General features: G+C 43.2%; 1 protein-coding gene across 1 annotated transcript; it reads left to right on the top strand.

The window, feature by feature from the left end:
* The first annotated feature begins 520 nt into the window (after positions 1-520).
* On the top strand, positions 521-13,180 carry LOC113016843 (guanine nucleotide-binding protein subunit beta-4). The gene is made up of 10 exons (XM_026160000.2): positions 521-755; positions 4,975-5,149; positions 5,437-5,475; positions 5,825-5,931; positions 9,056-9,119; positions 9,468-9,630; positions 10,411-10,477; positions 10,705-10,906; positions 11,533-11,749; positions 12,278-13,180. The coding sequence occupies exons 2-10, from the start codon at positions 5,093-5,095 to the stop codon at positions 12,382-12,384; spliced, it is 1,023 nt and encodes a 340-aa protein (XP_026015785.1). The 5' UTR covers positions 521-755; positions 4,975-5,092; the 3' UTR covers positions 12,385-13,180.
* Positions 13,181-21,643: the final 8,463 nt, after the last annotated feature.

The following is a 21,643-nucleotide window of genomic DNA, read 5'->3' as shown; positions in this document are numbered from 1 at the left end:
TCTGGCCTCTCACGGTGCGAAGCTCTACAGCAGACCTGCAGGTACCTTCACGTCTCAGCCATCGCTAGTCTATGTGGTCACAACTGTTGCTGTTGACAGACTACATTCGTGAAGTTGTTAAAAACACTGCAGTCTCCTCACCTTTCACTTCTACTGCAGTGTCTGCGTTATTTACTCAGTTTGTATTTGAATGAGAGGGCAAAGGTGGAGTTTGCAAACCTTAGATGACTGTCGTTTGAATCACTACAATGACTGGCTTTTTAGGTCTAATATTTGTTTCCTGTATCCCATTCGGTTCCTTTTTGTAGAGGGAGCTGCCAGACGGTACCATTTCGCCCGTAGGGTGTACGAGTCATTATAGATATTTTTAGAGCTAGTTAAAGTGTTGTTAATGATTCCTCGAGATTATTGACGTAATTATAACTAATTTAGTACGACATTGTTACACTACAAGTTGTTGTATTAACAAGGAAACATGAATATGAATGTGTCATGTAGCGGGCACCCCTCAGCGTAGGCTGTTGCTATGTTCCCACTTTCATGGGTGTGGTGATTAGCCTGCTTGGTGAAAATTTTAGTCAAATCCGACACGAGTCGCGCTCGCTTCTGACCATTTAAACCGATTAAAACGGGCTTAAAATTAGCACGGCTCCCTTTGCGATTCCCTCACAGCTGTGGCCATGGTTGTCGTGTGAAAACGGATCGGTGTGACTCGGACTGAAGGACGGACGGAGCCCCAAACCGCCTGTTTTCAGGTGAGGACGTGCACTCAAGTCTTGATATTTTGGTGGCGTTTTTTTTATTTTTCTTTTACAAACGCTATTTCCTGCTCTGGTCGCGGCTGTTTTTGTTTGTTTTACATTGAGCTCGGCTGATATGCAAAAACCGCCGTTAGCTGGTTCGCTCCAGGCAGCAGTGTTGAAATAACTGTTCCCGGGCTGCGCTGTTTTCTTTCTCTAAGCTAAAAGCTTTACGTTGTTGAAATTTCTCTGCTCACCAAACGCGGCCTTTTACACACTGTCAGGCGGAACTGTAGGGGCAAAACCCTTCACTGGGCAGACAGCAGTTCAGATATTTCCATTTCATACATCTGGTTCTCTCATATGTGGCTGCGTAGATTTTCTTTTCCTTTTCTACTAAATATACATGACAGCCTTCCTCTGAGCATCAACTGGTGCCGCGCCGTTTGGCTCCTGCTCTTTGGTCCGTGTGTCACGGATGTATTCAGTGTCTTTACACGTTTGTAAAAATGGAATACATTTTGCTTTTGGTCTTTGCATAGTAAAGTGTTTCACTGTTTAAACAAAAAGCTTTTAAATGTGGGGAAAGCTAGACCGGCTAGCTGATTGGTCGATAAGATGATCGGAAGGATGACCACAAATGTCCGCAGCTCGGTGTTTCGCAGAGGTTCATGTCCTACTATAAACTGAGTATGCTCGGGTTTGGGCCTCTGCTTTGACCCAGAGCAGTGTGACGCTTTGGGGGGATTTTATTTAAGCATTAACCTACTTCAGAACAAGTGTGGAAGCAATGAAATCATAAGCATGGCGCATATTTCCTGTGCAGTTTCATATGTGCTCTAGTTATTGCAGGAAGCCTCACCATACGGGACATTTTTCAGATATTTGCTTCATTCTCTAGATGTCTGGAATAGTCTGTAGGTCACCTGAACAAGTTCACACCTGTGGAGTTGCCCTGCTGCCTCCTACTCATTTCAGTAGGTGCACATTCACTACAAATCACGTTTTGTCTTTTTGGTGTGTTTTCTAACAAATAACCCAGCACGTGGCATCAGCTGAAGACAAACAAACAAAAAATCTAATACTAGTCAATCTTATCTAGTAATCGGAAGCTCGGTGGTTCGATCCCAGATATTGATGCCTTCATCTGAGGGTGATAGAGCACTTAGACAAAGCAAAAAGACCTTGTGTGAACAAGGCATATTGTATAAAGTGCTTTGAGTGCTCGCTAGACAAGAGCCTGAAAAACGTTGGTTTAGAGCACTGATTGATTCCAAGTAATTAAAATTTTATCACAAGGTGTAAGTCATTCTTTTTAATAATAAGAGGATTTGTGCTGTATACAGGTATAAGATATGATTTCAGAAGTCATAATATGGACAACTTACTGTAAGCACTGGTATAAGGTGCTCACAGCAGGCCCAAGTGTGTCCACACCTGGATGTTGGTAAACCTCCTGCTCATTTTATTTTGCCGTGCCCCTAAAGCTGCTGCTCTGTTAACCAAACTAGACCACTGTGTGTTCTCACAGTTGGATTTTTCTGATTCAGATCTCATAGGATTTGCCTTTGGAGTTCCCATGCTGTCCTTAGGTGTAGTTCTGCCTTAACATGAACTACTGTGTCTGTGTGTCTGCAGGAGCAGACACTGAACAGTCTGACACGGATGTAGAGTTTAGTGAGCGAGCAGTGAACTTATGTGTCTTGGAGTTGGATACAGTTCAGATAACGTTTGTATTCCTCACACATGATAAACACAGACAGGTTCGCAGTATTGATTAAGTCATAAAAGCAGCAACAGCAGCCAGTATCATAGTCAAACTATTAAACTATTAATTAACATTCAAAGAAACTAAAAACAGTGAGTTTAAAAAAAAAAAAAGATTATTATACTGCAGGCTTTGAGGCCATGTGTGTTTTTTCTGTTACTGTAACAAATCTAAATGTCATTTTAATATATTGTAGTTTTTATTTATTTTATAGATTTCTCGTGTCTTAATTAAAATGTTCTTTGTCCTGATGATTTGATGCTTTGTGAAACACTTTGTGAACTATATTGATCAGTACTTAAGTCATTACTCCTTACATTTGATTGCTGCTGTTAATGAGAAGTTATTAGATAAAAGTCACTTTGGCTTTATAGCTAAACATTTTGTGCACAAACACTGAGTGATGCTTAAGCTGTTTGTTGAGATTATTCTCAGTGATTTACCAGGTGACACATTCACCTGTAATGTGAAAGCTCTGCGGTATGAGACCAGGAGGAGACACACCCGGGCTCGGGGCATCAGCAGCTAGTGCTGGGCCCAGGCCTGGAGTCTTTGCACGATCAAAGATGCACATCTGTCCGCTGTCCTGATCCTTTGGGAAATAAGGGAGCAGCCGAAAATGCCTGTGGTCAGTTTTCAAAATAAAATGTAACGTTTGTGATTATTTCCACCAGTGCCTTTCTGTCTTACATGTCCACAGTTTGAAGCAGGCAGCAGATGTGTTATCCCAGTTTAGGCACCGCGGTGTCCTGTCGGCCACTGGGAGCACCAGGCTGAACAAGATGAATGAATGCACGGAGGGCTGTGTGCTTGGATGTTGTGCAGAGAAGTAGCAATTGTGGCCTCCCGTGGCCTATCGCAGAGGCCCCAAATGTGGCGGCGGTGCCAAGCAGACCTATCTGCTATACTGGCACCACATACTAAACAATGGGCAGCTGCAACACACAGCTCCGCTTTTGTTGCGGCTGATCCTGGGCCATGATCTAGGTCTTTGTAGGCCAGCTCACTGGCTGCACGCATGACTCAAATCACACAAGTGGAGGGAAAAAATACACACATACACAAACGACCCGAGTTTCACAACTGTAAGTCACTACACGTAAATGTTGTATGAGCGTGTGTTTTGCCTGTCTTTGTGCTTACGACAGCACTTTCATGTGTTCTGTTTTAGCTGCTGAATGAATAATAATCACTACTGGAATATGAACATTCATGTGACACTCCCATAAATCAGTGCTTGCAGTTTTATTCTGGTTGGATATCCTTCTGTCTGTCAGCATTATGAAGCTGAATTATTTCTCACGTCATCTCCCAGCATAACCAGGAGGTGGAGAAGGTCAAACTGGGTGTTATGGTCCTCCACGAGAGGCACATGGTGACGTGGCAGAGAGGTACAGGGTAGTGGATCCAAAGCAGTGATAGCGTGGGTGCACATCACTGGAGAGCTGACGCCCAGACCCTTCTTAGTGGGGGTTGCGTCAGCTGGAGAAGCGCTGAGAGCGTTGCAGTGCCTGTCAAAGACCCCGTTGGCTGAGCCAAGGCCACGACGAGCAGTCGAGGTCTCTGTTGTGTCAGTGCAGTGGAAAAACGGGCCAAAACCAGCTCAAGTGATGTTGAGATAAAAGTCATCTGAACTGTATAAACATCTTATCATTATCTTATGTTGTTTACCTGCCTTTTTTTCCACGATTGTGCTCATGAATTACCTCGTGTACCACGGCTTTAAAGCATCTGCAAAACTGAAGCTGAAACACAAACATCCTCCTCGTTACATCTGCACTGTTTCCTGTGAAGAGGAAAGACTGAACTTGGTTTAATTGTTGAATTTTAGAAAACGGGACTAAAAATGTAATCTCCCTGAGTTTGTCTTCTGGACTGTGAAACAGAGTGGAAAGTCAGGGGGTGGGGCGAGGTATGTTGGAGCCGTGTGGAGGGGGGGTTGCTGTCCAAACATTTCCAAGGAGTGTGTAAGTGCTCTGTGACCCACATTCAGACTCCCCAAGGTAAAGGAAGTGGCAACCGGCATGTGCGCGTGCATGTTTGTGCGCATGCATCTGCAAAGGGATGACGCACTTAACCCTGACACACACATTTAGATAGACACACACACACAAACTAAAAAATATATGCTTTCTTTCCCCACTTGGACATGTTATCAAATAGACAATCCAGATCTGCCCACAGTACACAACAGAGCACATTCAACACAAAAACACAGACTGCGGGCGGAGCAGCCAGTGCAATGCAGCAACACAAAAGGCTGATTGAGCCAGTAAAGGTCAGAGCCTGGCTCAGATGGCCTTTTGAACCAGACTGAGGAGGGTGTTTGAAGAGCCAGACCACCCTTGGAGCTCCGCCCGGCCCCACCCTCTGCAGCACCTTCTTCTTTGGTGTGAACCCAAACAGGATACTTGTGTTTGTTTCCCATCCTTCAACCTAAAAGTGTTTCTTCTGTCTTTCTTGCAGGCGTCAGCTGGTAAAGTGTGCGTGAGTGCGTGTGTGTGTGTGTGCGTGTGAGTTTGCATGCGTGTGTTTTCCCAGCGTAGTCGGTGTTTGGAGCAGAGCGTGGCCCATCAGCGAAACAATGAGCGAGCTGGAACAATTGCGACAGGAAGCTGAGCAACTACGCAATCAGATTCGGGTACGACGACATGCTGTTTGTGCTTTTTTGTTTATATTGTTGTTGTTGTTTTTGTGTGTGTGCATACATCACACGTGCGCCTCTGTGTGTTCACTGCATGCAGCGACACTGTGACGTGTGTAACTTTTGTCAGACCGTCACTTGAATAAACATCAGTCGGTCTGTGTGATTGCTGTTTGATCATCTCTGCGACTGGCGGTGAATCACAGCAGGTTTAAACACATTGATGAGCCGTTTGCTACGTGGTGGTTGAATACGCTAACATTTCCCGTTTTGTTACGTTGCAGGATGCCAGAAAAGCCTGCAGTGACTCCACTCTGTCACAGGTACGAGTTTAAGGTTACTATATATCTATAAATGCATTTACCATTCGGTTCATTGGTAGATCTTTTTGCCACACGTGTTACTTGTGAATAATGCGTGAAAAATTACATAAATTTGATCAATTATATCTCATGTAAATCAGAATAAAAACCGGGGATCTCAGTGTGTCAGTATTTACACATGCTGTCATTGGATCCATATAAATATCCCACAGACGTGCAGCAGCGTGAGCTCGTCTAACGTTCGCCCCGCTGCCTCGTCGACAGATAATGGCCTGTTTTTGGTGTCCACTGATGAGTGTGTGTGAGCCTTCTAGTGTAACCGCTGACACTTCTTCCTGTGTTTTGGCAGATCACAGCTGGTCTGGACTCGGTGGGCCGGATACAGATGCGGACGCGACGCACTCTCAGGGGCCACCTGGCCAAGATCTATGCAATGCACTGGGGGAGTGACTCCAGGTAGTGTGCTGGTTATACAGACAACAGAATTATTAACTGCAGCCAGGATGTGAAATTCACTCGAGCAATGTTCTTTTTCTGCTCTTTCATTGAGCGTCTGCTTACTACTAGAGATGGCACGATACCACTTTTTTATGTCCGATACGATATCATAAATTTGGATATCTGCCGATACCGATATGAATCCGATATAGTGTTTTTTAATCAACAAAACTGTTTTTTAATATCTTGCTGCATTTTGTATAAGTTCATACTCAAGTTTAAAACAACAACTACACTAAAGCTATTCTGTTATACCTGTATGCAAAAAAAAAATTTCATAGTTCAGCAATACTGATCAATCTAATAAACTTAGACCTACACCATCCTCCCTATTCTGGTATTTTAAAGAGTACTTATCGTAAATATTAAGCAACCTAACTAATAGGGTTCCAACTCCCAGCAACAACAAAAATAAATAAATAAAAAATAGGGAACCACCCCTCACGCTCCACCTCATGATGCTTAATCGACGTAATCAACCTTAATTTGATGCAGTGTGAAAAAAAATACACAGAAATCAATTATTTTTCAAGAAATATTAAATAGATTCAACATCTTTCTTCAACAAAATTGCAGACTGCACAGATGGTACCTTCCCAAAGGAAAAAGTACTATAGCTTACTAGGGTATATATATTAGACTTAATAGTCACTATATACAGTAATTGACTTCTATTCATTTTACATCAAATTAAAACTTTGGGTGTCAGATAATTATTTATTAAAAGCTCGACATTTTAAATGAGAATAAGAAAGAAAAGTATGTCTTTGTGCCCCCTTTTCCCTGTTAATGCCCTATCGGCCCCCCTGGCTAAACTTTGCTAGATCCGCCCCTGCACAGTTACCAGCGTCAGCTACGTAGAAAAAGATCCTGGAGTAGAAAGTAATATTAAATACATTCTAACAACAGCTGATCAAGCTTAAACGTGCTGCTGTTGTTCAGCCGCTGGTTTCCTCTTTCTGCTGCAAAGTGGGCCAAAAGCAAACTAGAGAAACGGACTCACGACAGAAAAGCCGATCAGCTGATCATTAAGCAGTTTCATGATTGAAGTAGCAGCAAGAAGAGGCAGTCGCTCCATATATCGCTTGTTAAGCTTAACGTGGGAATGCTTTACAAACATTCAGAGATGGACTTACACACTTGCTTTACTTCTCTCGGGATAACTTTGTCGGAGATGAAATGCGGGGTTGCTAGCGAAGCTCCAAATGCTATCCAGACCACCGACAGGTCCCGCATGCCACAGCCGCTCTATCACGTGATGCATACTGCTCCGACGTGCTAACGTTCTGAGGCGAGTTACGGCACGTTGCAAGTTTTGTGAGGTGCTTTCGTGATATTTAATGGATCGGATTACATTTTTTATTTTTCTCTGATATCCGATCCAGTAATTTAGGTCAGTATCGGACCGATACCGATACGTAATATCGGATCGGTCCATCTCTACTTACTACGGCTTTGGTTTTTGTTGTATTGGAGCATTCGTACATTAATCACTCAGCTGTTTTCTGCTGAGTCCAGAGCAGTGAATGTTGGACTTGTATTCACTGAGATGCTGCTTCGCCTGATGGCATCTTTTCTGAATTGGCAGTAGTTGATCTGCTTTGTCTCTAGCTGGCAGTGCTGGCACTGAATTTGAGTTCTGGTTGGTCAGTAACAGAATGACCGTGGTCAGACTACATGGAGTCTGCCTGTGGGGCTGATGGTCTGCTTTTTATTGAAATCAAATATGAACACACCTTTAGAAAGCAGTCATAACCATAAATCCTCAGTCACATCCTGGGTTAATCTCTGTTGATGCTTCATTTATACAACATTTATTAACAGTTTGTAGACCAACACAAGCTCCAGGTGAAAGTGTGCTGCACAGCAAAAATGAATTTACAGTCGTGAGGTTCACAACCTCTCGTATTTATTGCTGTTAAAAATTGTATCTTTGTGTGTGTGTGTCACTCTCTTTCTTTGTGTCTGTCTTCCAATGCAATGCACTGGTGCAGTGACGACAGTCCCAGGTGTGGGGCTAAACTACTACCACTACTGCTGTTCATGTTTTTACTGCTACCTGTCTATTAATATGACTAATACCACCATACATGGGACGAGCACCGTTTTACTGTGAGCACAATAGTAATCGCAGCTACCACAGCTTATTTAATAATCTTCTTAAGGATGCAGTTTGTAAGTTCCTAAAATCAGAACATTTTTAAAAATAATTAATATATTTCAAATTTTACCAGTGAGGAAATCTTCAGCTGTCGCTACATGCACTGAATGCTCGATGAATTCAAGCTTACAAACTGCCTTTTTAACGGTTTGCTGCAGTTATGAGCACTGAGACGGAGCAGTTAATGTCACCATGAGTGTGCATGCACATCACTAATCCTTAGGCAATACGTTGGTAGATACAGATTAATAAGTGTCTCTGTTTTTGTAGTTAGTAGTTTTTATTAACATAAGATGCAGTTTCATTAGAAGGTTCTGCTCAGATGCACAGGTGTGTCCTCGTTGGTGTGTAGGTGTGAATGTGTGCCTGGGTGTGCCTCGCACCCTCCAGGTGACCCTGCAGGTGGCCACTGTTTGTTTTGTATACAGCTACTGACATTTGAGCATGATAGCTCTCCTCTTGATTTGTACCGCAGCACCAACAAGCTACTTCCTGTCCCCGGAGAGATGGAAACACCCAGTCAGGATAGGAGGGAGGGGTTCCAGCTGTTTGTGCATCTGCACCATCTGTAGATCTCGCCCTATCGTACCCATCTCTGACTCCACCTTTTCTCGGGGCTATTTTTGCTGCCGATACATTTAGCCGCCCCACCTCTGCTTCTTTCTAGCGCTTTCCCACCCGACAGTAGACTTTTATGTAACTGGGGTAATAAATATTCCACAGAGTGGGACATTACCTGGGACGAAGAGGCTTCCAGCGGGAGAAGAAGTGAGAGCGTTGTAACCAGGCTGACAGTGCAGCGCAGTAACTTGCAAGGCTGGCTCTCATTGCTTTTAATGAAACTGGGTGCATGCAGCTTAGCTCGTGTAGGCTTTTCACCACGAGCTCAGAGTCACGCTGCTCTTCTCACCTCGTTTTTAGGTTACTTGTCAGTGCATCACAAGATGGGAAGCTAATCATCTGGGACAGCTACACAACAAATAAGGTTTGATTATTTTTGTTGTGATTTTTGTAACATCTACAACTGCACCTGCATTAAGATCCAACCCAGTGCAACGTAAAATAGTGATTTCAGACCCTCATCTCTCACGTATGCATCAGTTAATTATGGCTTCTACTTTCTTTATTTTATTTTGTTTGCAACAGCACCAGATGAAGAAATAGAAGAATCCATCCTTTCATTTCCTTTTTACTTAAGTTCCTATAAGTGAAAATAATGTTTTGATCTAATTTTCATCAGTTGAACTCAGCCTTGAAGCTTTTAGTCAAACTAAGGCGCCACATGAAGCGCTTTCACTGTATTTAATAACGAAATCACTTTCCTTTTAATCAGATGCACGCCATCCCTCTGCGCTCTTCATGGGTGATGACGTGCGCCTACGCCCCTTCTGGAAACTACGTGGCCTGTGGAGGTTTGGACAACATCTGCTCCATATACAGCCTGAAGACCCGCGAAGGCAACGTGCGGGTCACCAGAGAGCTACCTGGACACACAGGTAAGCACACGCTCAGCCAAGAAACAAATACAGACGGTTAATTACAAACGAGCACTAGAGCCACATGAAGGGGAAAAGTTAGTGAAACTGTCCGTCAGAGTCTCAGAAAGTCATCGTTTGTGTTTTAGCTCGTAAACACAGGGTGGGGATAAGTGTGAGGATGTTGGGGAGCTCTGCAGAAAGCTGCAGCGATCAGAAGGAAAACCAGAACTGATCCGAAACGTTTGAGTCGTCTCACTAACTCATCTACATGAGCCGGTTTAGAGGCTGGCGTGGAGTCGTTTGATTCATCAATCTTCACATTTCAACTTTATTCTCAGAATGAATAATATTTTTCTTAATGTGGCCCTGATACTCTGTCATAATTCACAGACCCTCAATAAGATCTTTCATATTTCTTTCTTTTTTATTATTTGTTGCTTTTATCGGAGAGTGAAGATTAGACAGGTGAGTCTGGGGGAGGGAGAGACCAGCGACCCTTATATTTATTTATTCTGTTTTCATATTAAACATTTGAATCCAATCTGACTTCTGTACTGTAGCTGTAGATCCTGCATGTCCTGGCTGACGGGGGCCATAAGGGCTTTTCTACAGTGTAGTGGCTCACACCTCCCCAGTTTGATTTCAGGAGGAGACATTAATCCCTTTAGGGTTGCATTAGGAAGCACAGCCAGTGTGAAACATGTGGAAGAGCTGACAGTAGGAGAGAGGAAGTACACAGTGTGAGTGGGGAGCACACAGGAGTCCTCGTCTCATCTGGAACCTTCTGTTTGCCTCCAGGTTATTTGTCCTGCTGCCGTTTCTTGGATGATAACCAGATACTCACCAGCTCTGGAGACACCACCTGGTGAGCAGTTTAAACCATTCAAATATTCCAGTGATGTTTCGCAGTAGACTGCGGACGCTCTTACGAGCTGCGTAACGTGCATGTTGTCATCACAGGAGGTTTGTAAAGCTGCGTGCAGAGCCTTTGATCACTGCGATGATATTGCAATACGATCCATGAATGAGAAAGTCTAATAAAGCATATTTTTCATAAAGAATTCATATGTCTTTCCTGCTTCCTTGTTGCAGTGCATTGTGGGACATAGAGACGGGCCAGCAAACTACAAGCTTCTCTGGCCATACAGGCGATGTGATGAGCTTGTCTTTGAGCCCGGACTACAAGACCTTTGTGTCGGGAGCCTGCGACGCCACTTCCAAGCTGTGGGACATCCGCGACGGCATGTGCAGGCAGTCGTTCACCGGCCACGTGTCTGACATCAATGCCGTCAGCGTGAGTACCCGAGATTTAATTGCAAGGAGACGTGGGAGCGTCGGCGATCACAAAGACTATTGCAGATTGATTATGTCTCAGCATTTTAGAAGTAAATGTGACCTGGTGTTTATCTTTTTTATGAGCGCTTCCGCGTAGCAGACTTCTAGGAAAATTGTGGGCTGATCCTGTGTTTATTCCAAACAAACGGCTGTCACCGTAGCCTGACAGAGAACCGGGATAATACTGGAGCAAATGTTGAGCAGGAAGAGCACCCAGCCAAAGAGGGTGGAGGGTGAAGTCTGACTGAAATGTATTAATAAAGTTATCATTTAGTCAAATGAAAAAGGCTCATTTTAAAAACCTGAAGACGACGTGAAGCCTGGTTAAAGTTCACGGCCTTTATGTCAGCATGATGAAAGCAGAGCGAGTGACAGACTGAAGCTGAGCACCTTCCTGTGGAGGAGCAGTGACGTCAGTGTTTGACAACAATAATCATCAGTGTGTTGGTTGTCATGCTTCCTGTATTATAATCTTTTCCTGGCAGTGTAAAACAGGCATCGTCATAGAAACGACTTCCTTAGAGACAAAACCCTGAAAACGTACAATTCATCACTTATCTGCGCGATCCATGTCCCCCCCGACAGTTTTTCCCCAATGGGAATGCCTTTGGGACGGGCTCTGATGACGCCACCTGCAGGCTGTTTGATCTGCGTGCAGACCAGGAGCTGATGACGTACAGCCACGACAACATTATCTGTGGCATCACCTCCGTGGCGTTCTCCAAGAGCGGCCGCCTGCTCCTGGCCGGCTATGATGACTTCAACTGCAACGTCTGGGACACGCTGAAGGGCGAGCGTGCAGGTGAGTCACACCTGAACTCTGATTGTGGGTTCTCTACTACTGACAAATGTCAAGAACTTATTCAGCTCCTGTAAACAGTTTGTGTTCATGAAGACGCCCATGTGACTTTTTAACGATCGGTGGCGTCTGTCAGCTAATGACGTGCACGTCAGTGAACCTTGCTGCTTGTGCAAATACAGCATTTCAGATTTCTTATTGTTCAACAGCAGGGTCCGACTGGTCCCATTAAGGTTGTGGTATTATTTAGAGTTGAAGGACTCAGATGAAGTGAGGGAAATGCACGCAAACTGAATTCAACTCTTCTGAAGTGTGTTTATTTAAATTCAAACCAGCGAAACCAGTGGACTTTTGTTTTCGACGAGATAACGGATGTAAAACACGAGCTGATAAATACAGACATCATGAAGGCCTGCATCACTTATACAGCTGATGTTTTAAAGTCACTGCTGACCTGCAGTCTCGATTCTCAGTGCGATGGAGGTTTGTTTTGACCCTACCTGTGACTGTGGTTTGTTTTTCACCCTCCAGGTGTGTTAGCGGGCCACGACAACAGAGTGAGCTGCTTAGGAGTGACGGGCGACGGCATGGCTGTGGCCACCGGCTCCTGGGACAGTTTCCTCCGGATCTGGAATTAAACGAGCCTGTCATACTCAAAAACTACCCCCTCCTCCCTCCACAACCCCACCCGGCATATCCCAACTCATCACTGGGCGGGTGCACACACTGTGTTAGCTGACTCTCCTTAACTCAGCCCCCAGTTATCATCTCTGCTGGTGACCTGTGAGAAAGCACCAGATGTTTAGTTTTGTTCACCGAGCTGTTGCTCAGCAGCAGAAGTCAGAGCGTCCAGGAAAAATGTTACAGAAAAGAAGATTTGGTCCTCACACGAATAATTTTCCAAAGGTATGTGTTACCATGACTAACAACACGATTAGCATCGGTGTCTAACATGTACATTTATATATAAAGACAGTATATACATATATATGTATAGCATTGTGTGTGTATATATGCATCATATATGCATATATAATGTGTATGTATATATTTTTTTAGATTATTTCCAGCCCTTGAGTTGTTTTTTTTTTTTTATAAATATCATTTTTGATATTGTATTTTATTTTGAATGGACATACTCATGTAATGCAACAAGATGCCAAATCGTGTGGGAGTTTAAATGGATACAAAGCAGTGTAATGTTTCCAAATTTTCCCGTTGATTTAGTGGCACCGATTCATCGTGCAGGAAAACAGGATCTGACACCTAAACCAAAAATCAAACTCACCTTATTCACCTGTATCTCTGTGTCATGGTTACAGGTGGTGACATCATTCATGCACCCTGTACCTGTAAATGTTGCATTCATGTCAATGATGGCTGTGATCGCTCTCTTTTTAAAAAAAGAACAAAAACCAACAAAAAAAGCCTGAATCCCAGCGTTCCCACCAGTCTTTTATTTTGGAAGGAAGTGATTGGAGTGCTGTGGTTTAAGTCTGGATCCAGCTTTAACCCCAACGTAGAAACTGGTGAATTGTAGACTCAGATAGAAAACTTTATTTTATCCGAGGCCCTGCTTGAGTAGACTGTGGATGCTCAGGGGGCCGCTTCGGTCGCAATGATAGGATTGAAGGAGGTCGTTGCATCCCTGTTTCGTGCGGCCTACGCAATCTGAGATCACGCACCGCCCTTCAAATGACGCCGGTGTCCTTGCGCTGCAAGTGGACACCTTATCCCCGAGCGGCCTTTTAAAGGAGGAGCTTCATGTCAGGACCGCCAAGGACATTAGTGAGTCCATCAGAAGGAGGGATGACTTCCACAGCTCACCGTGACGTTTCTTTTCAATGAAGGATGGGTTGTTTGTCATTAACAAGGTGTGTGACTGGAACCATGGCAGCCACTCCCAAAGTCACAGCAGTGCCACCACAGGCCTGTAACAAGAAGAAAAAACAAAACTACACATTTTTAAGGGTTTAACACTTTCACTGTTTTCAACAGAAACATTATGAACTGTTACATATGGCAAGTGAAATGTACACTTAGTAGAGAGCTAGAAAAGCACTCATGAACTGTAGTACAAATGTTAAACCGTCGAGCACACGTGACTTATTTACACATAGACGTGGTAATTCTGATTTAAGTATTTTCTTATCGTGCATCTTCCATTATTCTCAGCTCCTTAAAAGGCTTTAAACACTCACACATGTGACGTGTGTGAGTTGGACCTATCCATCAGCTGTCTCAGGTGCCTATTTATAGATGTAAACATTGAGCCGCACGGCTGGATAACGAGGGTTGGTGCACCTGTGGATGTGGAGCTATCGTGTCTCCATTCTGCCTTACGATATCATTCATAATCGGAGGTTAAACTAGCTTCAGCTACCGTAATGTTTTTCTCTCACGCTTCCTGTTTAGGCGCTGATCAATAAGAACGTTTTCCCCGTAGAACACTACAAAACGAAGGCGTGCCTGCAGAAAACCCACCGCAACACCACAGACGGCTTAGAACGAGTGCTCAGCAGCACCTTTTATACAACTCTGCTTTCTAATATTACTACTGCAGATCAGTTTGTAGTATGTGTGAGATGCCCGTTTGCCCCCGTGTCAGTCTACTGACCCGCTGCTTCGTCACAGCTTTGCATCATGAAAGTCCTTTTTCAGCAAATGTTAAAAAGCAGTTCTAGTTTTTGAACCTGAGAATATCTTTGTGAGGTGTGTGTGGGGTGTAATCTGATGACGTTTGTGGATAACGTATAGATCCAAGTGTTAGACTGGTGCCAAAGTTACCCACAGACCTTGAGCTGTGAACTGAAAACTACACGTTAGCTCACTGTACTCCAGTGGCAGCCTCCTCCTCTTCCTCCTTCAAATCAAAAGTCACCTCAGCGTCTGATTTTAAATCCAGTCTGGTGTTTGATGATCAAACAGGGCGGCTGCTTACATGTGACGGTGATGATGAGGAGAGGACGATGAGTTTTCCCAGAGTGCTGACAGAGCTCATTTTTCTATTCAGGTCGGTGGACATAAGGTGTTCACGGGTCCTCAGCTTGAATTTAAAGAAGCAGTATGAAATTTTAGGAAATGTGCTTTCTTGCAGTCGTATCAGAATATTAAAGTTAATTAAAATGTCACTGGATGCCACTGTAAATACAAACTAATATTCAGACTGTCACAGAAACCAGACAACATAATACATGAATGGGTTTGTTTTTCCAATTTATTGCTTAAAAATGTATTGAGACATTTCTTTCACTGGGAAAAATTCACAGTAACGATGTGCAAGTCTCAAACTCACAAAACCACACATATCAGACGTGATGCATCAGGGTTAAACAGCCAATTCATCACCAGGAACATCCAAAGCCTCCATCCTGGTGTTTGTGATAAGAGTGTGGCCTTCAAACTGCACGATCGTGGGTTAATTACTTGACACTCGTGTGTCATTAGCATAACGTGACCAAAATGTACAAATTAGACTTTATTTATTAATCTAGTGTGACTCTGAGCAGCTGAGTCTGTAAACTGGTAGAGGTGCATTGTCTGTGATGCCTGACAGTAACTAGATGCTGCGTGTTTGTGTTCAGCTTCATAACGGCCTTTGTCACAATTAAAAGTGCTTCTCTTAATGAGGAAAAACACTTTTCTCAACATTTTTCCTGTAAAAACAGAAACAACTTCAAGATTAAATGGACTCTTATTCATACCACCTGAGCTGCATTCAGCCATAGCGCTTTATTCTGAGATCCACACAATGAAGAATAATGAAAGGCAGGGTTTCCTAGAGAGGCAAACGATGACTGTACAGAAATATGCAGCCTCTAAATATTGTTGTGAGATTTTGCCTTCCTTTCGGCGCTTTTAAAGAATAAATAGGATCCATCTCTGCCATCTTAGCGTGCGAGTCCCCGTGCCAGGAAGTGAGTAGACACCTTTCCCACAATGTTGAGCTGTTCCTTTAGTTTTTTCACTTTCATTTGCCAACATTAGCTGTGAAAAAAAAAACACCTCAGCCCTTAACAGCTTAAAAGGAAGGGAGTGTGTGTGTGTGTGTGTGGGGGGGGGTGTTGTCTGCATTACTGACAGTGACTTAGCAGACAACCATCGTGTCGCTCTGTAATTCAGCACTATTAGCAGCTGGAACCCGGGAACAGTAATCCTTTTATGTGCCTGTGCCGTTCGCTCATGCAAGTAGAGCAGGAAATTCTTCAGTCAAAAAAAAAAAACAAATACAGGTGCTTGACTTCATCTAACTGTTGTATTTACCTGAAGTCTTTTCCATCCCCGCAGCCCTACGTGATGTCCTTATTTGATACTTTTAGAGTCCAAAAGTACCAAAAACCGCAGTGTGTTCATTATTGAAGTAGACTTGACTGCACGCTGTTGTTTTTCAGCAGCTTTGGCGCATGCAGTGCAGATGTTGAACCTCAGAGCAGGCTTGCAAACGTCATTGCTGCACGCGTTCGCAGTATTTTTGGCAAAGGCCGTGCAAGTTCATCAGAAAATGGAAAAGTTGTTTCTGAAAGTCGCTCATCGGAGGAAAAAAGTATTCCCCATTAGCATTACAGGACCACCGCCGCATGGTCACAAGAAAATGCACTGCCCTTCAAATCTACTTTGACTTACTGTTCTGAAACTTCCTTCGTTTGATTTTTATTTATTATGTTTTAAGCCAGTAAAGACCAGGGACTTGGTGCCATGATAATTCTCTTACAGTGCTATTGTGTGAAATTATAATCACTTGTTATGGAATAATTTTTATAGTCTTTTTTTCACACCAGACCTTTTTTTTTTTTTTTTTGTATTTGTACAGTGGCGTGGTGATACTGATATGTTGCCATGAATTATTGTAACCAATAAAAAGCTTTTAACCAAGAAAACATGGATGGTCTTTGCAAACAAATACACAGCGCACACTCACGCAAACTTTCCCGCTGTTAAGGTTCAAAATATTGGGGATGGAGACAAGAGAAAAAACCACAATAACAACACTGGTCCGGCCGGGTTGAGTCAAACGATGATTTAATGATCACACACGTGGGAGATGGACACTGATGCAGACAGCCTCAAAATCTCAAAATGGTGGAGCATTGCTCAAACTTTTATAACCTCTGGTGCCTCCACCTTATCATAAAAAGCCTAAACATTCACATGCTCTCTCTCACACAGCGCCTAAGCTACGACCTTGGCTCCCTGTTTATCTGCTCCTGCTGAAATGGGGCAGAAAACTCCAGCACACTCTGTTCTCTTCTACTCAGACAAATTAGACAATAACCTTCTGCGAACAGTATTTCTTATAACTCAGCAATATAATGCATCATAAAACAATATCATTCATTCACAACAAGTCAGCAATTTAATGTAATGCAAATCAGTTTAACTAATGCAATAGTTATCAGCTTCTTCTAATTCAGGAGAATAATGCAAACTAAAACTACATAATAATTCACAATCTTTAATTAGGGGTATAACATGGCATAAAATAATATCATAATTTTACAATTCCCCCTGATGAGGTCATTAGAATAATGACCTCACAAACACCCTGTAGCCCAGTGTGGCCGGGTTCATCTCTTCTCACTCCTGAGGTCCTTTGTCCCCCTGAGGGGCAAACCATATGTAAGATGACCTCTGTGTTTACGCAAGTCAGGTGCAAGAAAAACTAGGATCCCAACAGTAGCAGGTCCAGATGACAATGTCCTTGTCTCCCACTGCTTTATTTGATGTTCCCTTATACCATTCAGACGTAGACTAGAACCTCTGTCCGAAGAGCTCTTAACCTTTATTTTATTGCTGCAGCTACCAGTGTCGTCCAGATGGGTGATCCTCTGCTCTTAATTCTTCCGCCTTAGGAGTTAGACAACCTTTCAGTCGTAACACAGATCAGGGGATTATTCTGCTCCGATTTCAAACAACGATCTGTGTATTCTCCAGAAAAAGGAACAGGAAGGTGTCCCCTTTTTGCCCAAAAGCCTCTCGAACTTCGTTGGTCTGGTGTTCCCGGATTTCCGCCAACCCCTTCATGGTTATTGCTGTGTTTATGGGATCCATCCTTTTGTGGTGACTAGCTGGAGCCCAAACGCCATGACCCTTGGACCCAGTTGATGTCTCGGCAGTCACTATGTCTGACTCTGCTACGGAGGATCCTCGCATCTCTGTGACCTCGTCTGGTGTCTGTTCCTTTCTCTGTAAGAGACAGAAAACCAAAACACCTCTCTTCCTAACCCTAATAATCTAATGTTATTATCTACTGACCTTCTAGTGATTCAGAATTGGTCTAAAACATTCAGAATGTGCCAGGGACTTATTCTAATCATATCTTATGTGTGTGTAAGCAGTGTTTGCATTTAGCCCTCCGCACTCAAGGCATTTCTTACACTTTATCAGTCCGGACAGTCACGCCGAACGAAGCTTCTGACCTTCAAAAGGCCGAGTGCCAACTCGTTATAAGCACATTTGCAAGGTGTGTCTGAAAATTATTGAAACCCCTCTTTTTAACAAAAGACAAACAATTAACAAATCTTCTAAACGCTATTCAGTTCATTTCAATGAGTAATGATTAAACATGAAAGTGATAGTTTATGCTTTTTCACTGATTCTCTAAAAGGTCCGTCTTCTCGGACCGCTATTAGCTTAAGCTTTACCATTCCTAAATTATTAAAGACATAAATGAAGTTATAAAATGTAAAGAGTGTGTGAGAGGGGTGTGTCCAATCAGGCACAATGCTGGTGGCTTTGCGAGTGCCTCGTTTTCCAAATCCAGATGTTTATTTGTCACGTACACAGCAACAGAGAGAACAGTCTGTTGTTGGGATGGCTGAGGTCCTTCACCATCTTCCTGGCCTTGGTCCAGCACCGCCTGCTGTAGATTGAGTGCAGGTCAGGGTGCTCGGAGCGGATGGTGCGCTCAGCTGATTGCACAACCCTCTGTAGTGCTTGTCTGTCCGGCATGGTGCTGTTCCCGAACCAGACAGTGATATAGCTGCTCAGGATGCTCTCAATAGTTCCTTTATATAAGGTGGTCAGAATCGGTGGTGGGAGCCGGGCCTTTCTCAATCTTCTCAGAAAGAAAAGACGCTGACAGAAATCTCCCCGCGTAGTGAAACGGGCCTTGGATTACCGCTCTCCGTCTCTGCTGCATGAGATCATTTTCCTGCAGCACTGTTGACATTTTCAAGTTGTTGTGGGTCCAGCTGCTTTAGCATTTAGTCAGGGTCACATCAAAGATGGTAGAGGAGAGAGCAAAGATGGTAGAGGGGAGAGCAGGAGTCCAGGGTCAGCCTCGGCTTTTCCGGGCCGACAAAGCAGCCTGTAATCAAGCATAAAGAGAAAAACAAAAAAAAAAACAAAACAAAAACAAACGAACAGGAAAATCATGTTGTATTGGCTGTGTTACTCAGAGAGGGGAAAAACAACGGGACCAGGCCCTGTGTCAGCCTTCTCTCCCCCTTTTTTTTTTTTTTTTTTTTTTTTCACCATATAATCCTCTCATAACCCACCAAGCTGACAGGACAACACAGGTACATGTTAAAATTCTTAAGATCATGTTTAAAGCACAAAAATGGAATTTTCTTTCATTCAGTAATCACTTGTATTAATCAATCAGAAGAAAACATGTCACAATTTGACTTTTATTAACCACTAAATTTGTCGTGTTATCACTGGTTGTGATTTTTTTTTTTTTTTTTTTTTGAAGTTAAGTTGTTATCCTGCAACCCAGAGGGTTTATTTGTTAGTAGTGGATAAACTTTATTGTGTAACGGCGGGTGTATGTTAAGCTTCACTGCTTTAAAGTTGCTGGAAAATCTTCACATGTTCATGGGTGTAAGCTGTTTCTTCATTGCGTGTATGTGCGTTTGTACATGGGCTAATTTAACATTTTTTCTCAAACGAGGCATTTCTCTAGCACGTGCCTCTCTCTCACATTTCTCTGCTTGTGTGTGTTTTTGTTTCACCTTCTTGTTGTGATGCTCCAGGCGCCTTCCCAACCTCCACAAGTCTGTTGGCCGCAATTTTATGTGTAAAACTTCTCTTAATTTCTCCTTTAATTCTCTGCTAGCTGCTGTCTTTTCCACAGCTGCTGATTCTTGCTGAGTTTGGTTTCCATTACTATAATTTTGCTTCGGCCGCCGTGCTTGTGGGGGCAGTTGGTCCAGCCCCATAGCCACCTGTATCAACACACTGAGAGATTTATTTAATATCATTTTCATTACTGTTAAATAGACTAGCAGGCAAGACGCCCACCTTTGCACTGCAGACTACATGCCAGTCTCCCAACACACTCCTCTCTGAGTTTCAGCTTTAAACTCCAACATCATTCACACCCCAGTCATTCAACACCTTATTTGTAGTATCATAATCAGCAAAATCAGCGTTTTACTTACAGGCATGTATCATTGTTTGCAAATCAAAATTATAAAACTCAAAAACACGCTAAACAGCAACAAAAGTCCTCTGTGCGCGTCACAGCTCATTTGCATGTTCACACACCGTCTAAAAATAGCTCGCAGCGCTGCAGTGCGCTGTCGTCACACACAGGGTCACACAAAGCTCAGACAAAACTCTATTATTTTATATTACAAAGACGTCTTATATTTACAATCACTGACAGGCCTGACAGATTCAGCACCTAACAAATTTCGACAAATTTAAGTTAACGGGTCCAACCGAAGAAAGCTTCGCTTTTTTGTAATCAATTAAACAGTATCTGTTACTTCTGGGAACAGTTTCTGACCTAACTTCTAAATCCCTAACTCAATTTAACTTTGTCCAAACAAGCACATGACACCGTTTTAAACGATGAGGAGTCTCGGTAACTCCTAGCTTATTTCGGGATGCCCTGTACCCCACAGTTAAAGCCAAACTGAACTACCCCTGTTCGCCGACAGGTCAAGACCGCGCGTCCACGGCCAGGAGGGAGCGTAACCTCCGGGCTATGTGCTTCTTAGCAGACTTCTGGGCTGCCGTCCTATAATAATTTCAACCTAACCGATTTTGAAAAATTTTACCATAACGGGTCCCACCGAAGAAAGATAACTTTTTTACGACCAATTAAACAGTCTCTGTTACTTCTGGAACAGTTTCTGTCCTAATTTGTAAAACTATTAAACAGTATCTGTTACTTCTGGAACAGTTTCTGTCCTAATTTCCCTACCAAACTACCTGAGCCTTCAGCTCAATATCCAGGGACTCAAACCCAACATTATTACTTTCATATTTCTTCAACTTCATTAAACATTCTTAAGCAACTTTAACTGCATACCACACGGTGATTCTCATCAAAATCAAAACAGACACTCTACCAGTAATTTCAGTGAGTAGACTTTAATTTAGTCATATCCAATTTGGCACATTTTGGAAATAATTCAACAGGTAGTGCCTTACCTTTAGATAAGCCGGCTTTTGTCCACTCACATCAGACCACTGGCTCGTGCCTGTCCGTTCGACAACCTCGGACCGTCCAAACTTTTAAATTCCACCCCAATACCACAGGACGAGCCCCCAAGCTGTTAAGGTTCAAAATATTGGGGATGGAGACAAGAGAAAAAACCACAATAACAACACTGGTCCGGCCGGGTTGAGTCAAACGATGATTTAATGATCACACACGTGGGAGATGGACACTGATGCAGACAGCCTCAAAATCTCAAAATGGTGGAGCATTGCTCAAACTTTTATAACCTCTGGTGCCTCCACCTTATCATAAAAAGCCTAAACATTCACATGCTCTCTCTCACACAGCGCCTAAGCTACGACCTTGGCTCCCTGTTTATCTGCTCCTGCTGAAATGGGGCAGAAAACTCCAGCACACTCTGTTCTCTTCTACTCAGACAAATTAGACAATAACCTTCTGCGAACAGTATTTCTTATAACTCAGCAATATAATGCATCATAAAACAA

Source organism: Astatotilapia calliptera, chromosome 23 (genome assembly GCF_964374335.1).
Source record: "Astatotilapia calliptera chromosome 23, fAstCal68.1, whole genome shotgun sequence".
Classification (NCBI taxonomy): domain Eukaryota; kingdom Metazoa; phylum Chordata; class Actinopteri; order Cichliformes; family Cichlidae; genus Astatotilapia; species Astatotilapia calliptera.
This window is presented reverse-complemented; position numbering and strand designations above follow the sequence as displayed.

Bases quoted from the DNA above. Each gene is read 5' to 3' on its own strand.
- LOC113016843 (XM_026160000.2), top strand. From the start codon at position 5,093: ATGAGCGAGCTGGAACAATTGCGACAGGAAGCTGAGCAACTACGCAAT. The intron at 5,932-9,055 runs GTAGTGTGCTGG...CCTCGTTTTTAG, and splicing joins CACTGGGGGAGTGACTCCAG to GTTACTTGTCAGTGCATCAC. The intron at 9,631-10,410 runs GTAAGCACACGC...GTTTGCCTCCAG, and splicing joins AGAGCTACCTGGACACACAG to GTTATTTGTCCTGCTGCCGT.